At 59.2% G+C, this 4177-nt stretch overlaps 2 protein-coding genes across 2 annotated transcripts in view; both read left to right on the top strand.

Moving 5' to 3' along the window:
• The first annotated feature begins 14 nt into the window (after nucleotides 1-14).
• LOC114064325 (partner and localizer of BRCA2-like) lies at nucleotides 15-2827 on the top strand. The gene is made up of 5 exons (XM_027897266.1): nucleotides 15-439; nucleotides 611-727; nucleotides 1056-1143; nucleotides 1488-1636; nucleotides 2509-2827. Exons 2-5 carry the CDS (start codon nucleotides 633-635, stop codon nucleotides 2738-2740), a joined length of 564 nt encoding a protein of 187 aa, XP_027753067.1. The 5' UTR covers nucleotides 15-439; nucleotides 611-632; the 3' UTR covers nucleotides 2741-2827.
• A 655-nt stretch (nucleotides 2828-3482) lies between these two features.
• NDUFAB1 (NADH:ubiquinone oxidoreductase subunit AB1) overlaps nucleotides 3483-4177 on the top strand; it is a 2846-nt gene continuing 2151 nt past the window's right edge. Inside the window, exons 1-2 of the mRNA XM_027897278.1 lie at nucleotides 3483-3760; nucleotides 3882-3969. Coding sequence (XP_027753079.1) covers nucleotides 3485-3760; nucleotides 3882-3969 — 364 coding nt within the window. The 5' untranslated portion in view covers nucleotides 3483-3484. The remainder of the gene's footprint in view (nucleotides 3761-3881; nucleotides 3970-4177) is intronic.

Below are 4177 nucleotides of genomic sequence, written 5' to 3'. Positions count from 1 at the left end.
ATTTATTGCTACCACTTTGCCCCCTGACTGGTTGCAGCTTAGCTCTCCTCACTACTACCTTTGTAGTGTCTGAAATTATCTTTTTATTAATGTGTTACTCTCTCAGTTGCTTTAGCAATTGGAAAAGGTGCAAGGGATTTCTAAAAATCAACTATAAAGACTTGTTCATTCACCCCAGAGCTGGCAGACTGAGTAAATATGGGCTGATTTGTATATGCTATGGCATGTTTGAGTGGTGCTTCCTTCTGTCATGGTATGTGCTTGTCTCCTGATTTAGGACCTTGCTTTATTCTTCTGAGACTGACTTGTTCAAGCACTCCCTAGTGAAATCTGGGAATATAAAAGCAGTTGTTGGGCTAAAGGACCAGAGGGTAGTGAGCAGCATCAGGACCCTGCAGGAGCAGCAAGTGGAGTTGGTGTGGCTCTCAGGGACAGGAGGGTGAGTTTGGGGGTGCTGGTTTGGGGTGGTCTCAGTGTGGCAGGTGGGATAAAAGTGAGGAAACATCTTGGATGTAGAACAAGTGGGTTCCTGTTCTTCCTGGAGTGGTGCTGAGCACAGAACAGGCACTTGTTATTTCAACTGCTTTTCTTTGTGCTGATCTCCCTTCAGGAGCAAGGACAGGCAGACCCTGATGCCCCCTGAAGAAACTGTTACAGCCTTTGCTGAAGTAGAAGGGATGAGAGAGGCCTTGGTGGGCACCACTGCAGCCAACAGCATCGTGGTGTGGTCGGTGTTTCCTTGCCATTACACGGTTTAGGGGGATGGGGACTGTAGCAGAGAGCTGCAGGGTTGTGTGGGGGTGCTGGCTGGCTGCTGAGCCACCTGTGAAATGGTGGTTGTCAGAGGGCCTGCAGTGTGACCCCGCAGTCTCATGGACAGGGAATGAACTGTGCTGCTGTAATTCCATTGCTTTTGCATCATTCTCATTACACCCTCCCTGTGGCCTCTTGGCTTGTTTGGTTGACGTGGAACCAAACCCATGTCCATCTTGCATAGTGGTGTAACTGTGATTAGAGGATGAAAATGTATCAGAGTTTGTTTTCACCAACTGCAGGAATCTGAAAACGGGCCAGCTCCTGAGGAAGATGCACGTTGGTTATTCCTACCCAGCTTCCATCTGCCATCGAGCATATTCCGACTCTGTACGTACATGAAATTCAGTTCATGCTTGGGCTGCACTGACTGGGCTGGGGATGCAAAGGATTGAGGTTTCTTGAGGATTGAAGATAAATGCATAAATCCATTGGGTCACTGAGCTGTCACTCTGCTGTGTTGCGTCAGCCCTTATCAGCCAGCTGCTGCTTTGGTTTTTATCTAATTTGATAAGGAAAGTAAACCATTTCTGTTTTCTTCAGTAAAAATAATGTATCACTGTCCATGGGGCTGCGATTAGAGAGAGACTGCAGCTGTTAATTTTTGGAAAATTCTTTGCGTTTTTCCCTTCCTGCTGTTGTTTCTAGTGATGTATTTTCCCTCTCTCTATCAGGGCCTTCTGTTTGTTGTTTTAAGCCATCCACATGCCAAAGAGAGCGAATCCTGTGGAAACCCAGCGTTCCGCGTGGTGGCCTTCAACCCCAGGACAGGCAGGAGCCGGGGGGTGATGTTCTCCTCCCTCCCACCGAGCCCTGCAGGGAGGCAAGTGCTGGGGGCTGTTCTGGCTCCTTGCAGGGGCTGTGGGAGGGCCCGGAGAGTGGAGCAGCGCTGGCAGGGATCCCGTTGCCATCCCCCCAGCGATAAGGGGCTGCATCCGGCGCTGCCGCGTGTCCGGTGCGCGGCGGGCAGGGCTGGGGGTGTGGGTGGGACACTTCCTGCTGTGCCCTGACCCTCGCCCCAGCACTGGGGCTGGGGGCCTGTGTCCCTGGGCTCCTCAGGCAATCCTGTGCTCCTGCCTGCAGTAGTGGCACTCTTGGCTGCTGGAGAGCCCCCGGCCAGGTTGGTTTGTGTGGAGCAGTGCTGCAGGCAGATGGCCTTTTCCTTCCTGTGCCCTGTGTTTTGAAGCGTCAGCAGGTTCAGCCTCAGCTTCAAGGCTCAGTCTTGCAGTGTTCCTTGCACAGGAAATGTGATGGATGTGTGGGAGGAGCAGTGGATCAAGATCTTGCTTACTGAACAGTTATGGAATCACAAAATGGTTTGGGTGGGAAGGGACCTTAAAGATCGTCCAGTTCCACCCCCTGCCGTGGGCAGGGACACCTTCCACTAGACCAGGTTGCTCCAAGCTCTGTCCAGCCTGGCCTTGAACACTTACAGGGATGGGGCTTTCTTTACAGAGTTGTTTTTAAGAGTACCTTTTTTTAAGAGTCCATCTTCTTCAAGTATGTTCTGAGTCTCAAGGAGCATTTTCTTGACCTCCTCCCTTCTCGGCTGTGCTGGAGGCACAGCCCGGACTGTAGCCTGACTGCAGTTGGGCAATAATCTGTACCTGAACCCCAAGCTAAGGGAACAAACCCTGCACTGCGTGGTGTTTTTGCAGACCTCCTGCCATGTGCTGACTGCCCTTGTCCCTGCAGGTACCTGGAGGGTGACGTGTGGGACACGGCGGGAGCGGCGGTGCTGACGTCGGGCGCCGTGGCCGTGTGGGACCTGCTGCGGGGCTGCTGCACGGCGCTGCTGCCCCCGGGCCCCGCGGGGCGCTGGGCCCTGGCGCGCTGGGCCACGGCCGGGGCCGGGCTGCTGGCCGGGCAGCGTGATGGCACCGTCCGGCTGTACCGCTACCGGCAGCCCCAGCCGGGAGCCGCCTGACGGGGCAGGACCCCATCACCGGTACCCCGATGCTGCTGGGGCTGCGTGTGCCAGGTGTGTGTGATGCCATTAAACGTTGCCTTTGGATGACTCTGTGTCTGCTGCTGCCATACTGGGGCACTGCTGGGGGGCAGCACGGCCACAGGACCTGATGTCCTGCTGTCCTGGACCAGCAGTGTGTCCTGAGAACTTAGAAGGCCACTGGGATCCTGGAGCATTGGGAAGAGCCTTCCCAGCAGATTAGGGAAGTGATTCTGTCCCTCTGCTCAGCCCTGGGGAGGCACATCTGCAGTGCTGTGTCCTGAGGACAGGAGGGACATGGAGCTCCTGGAGCAGGTCCAGAGGAGGCTGTGGAGGTGCTGAAGGGACTGGAGCATCTCCCTTATGAGGAAAGGCCGAGGCAGCTGGGGCTGTTCAGCCTCGAGAAGAGACACCGAGAGGGAACCACCCCAGTTTCTGTCAGTGCCTGCAGGGAGGGGGCAGAGGATGGACCAGGCTCTGCTCGGGGGTGCCCAGAACTGGGACAAGAGGAAGGGGCAGGAACTGATACCCAGGAAGTTCCACCTGGACATGATTCTATGGTTCTATGACCCAACCTGGGGTGGGTGCCAGGCTGTACCGGGGGCGCTGTGCGGCCTCCGGGCGGCAGGGGGCGCTGTGCGGCCTCCGGGCGGCAGAGGGCGCTGTGGGGCCTCCGGGCGGCAGGGGGCGCTGCCCCGCGCGGCGCCCGCCGGGACAGCGACGATGGCGGCCCGTGTCCTCTCGTCCTGTGCCCGCCTGCTGCTGCTGCCGCCGCCCGCCCGCCCCGCCGCCCTCCGCGCCCTCCACCGCCTCGCGCCCGCCGCGCCCGTCCCGCCCGCCCCGCCGGGCCGGCCCCTGCTGCCCGCGCTCCTGCGGGTGCCGCGCGCGGCCGCGCCGCCGTGCCGCCGCTTCTCCGACCTGCCGCCCCTGACCTTGGCCGACATCAAGGAACGGGTGCTCTACGTGCTCAAGCTCTACGACAAGATCGACCCCGAGAAGGCGAGCGGGGCCGGGGGGCGGCGGGAGGGCCGGTGTGACCGCAAGGCCGGTGTGACCGCAGGGCCGGTGTGAGGGGCTCTGCCCCGGGCCGGGTCCCGCTGACCGCCCTGTTCTCCTCCAGCTCACAGCCGAGTCCCACTTCATGAAGGACCTGGGCCTGGACAGTCTGGACCAAGTGGAGATCATCATGGCCATGGAGGACGAATTCGGTAACGGGGGCCGGGGCCACCCGGTTCATCCCTGCCGGGGGGGCCGGGCCTGTCCGGCGTGGGGCAGGGAAACCCACCCAGGCCCATCGCTGGGAGAGGAGCAAACCACACAGACCCACCGCTGAGCTGTGCCGGGGCCGCGGCACCTGCAGCAGTCGGGAGCTGGCCCTGTCCTTCTGTTCCTGAGCTTGGGCCCCTTGGAAGCAGG

Source organism: Empidonax traillii, unplaced genomic scaffold, assembly GCF_003031625.1.
Source record: "Empidonax traillii isolate 1590-97213 ecotype Southwest subspecies unplaced genomic scaffold, ASM303162v1 scaffold534:size827195, whole genome shotgun sequence".
Taxonomy (NCBI): Eukaryota; Metazoa; Chordata; class Aves; order Passeriformes; family Tyrannidae; genus Empidonax; species Empidonax traillii.
Note: the sequence above shows the minus strand (reverse complement) of the source record. Positions and strands in the feature narration are given on the sequence as shown.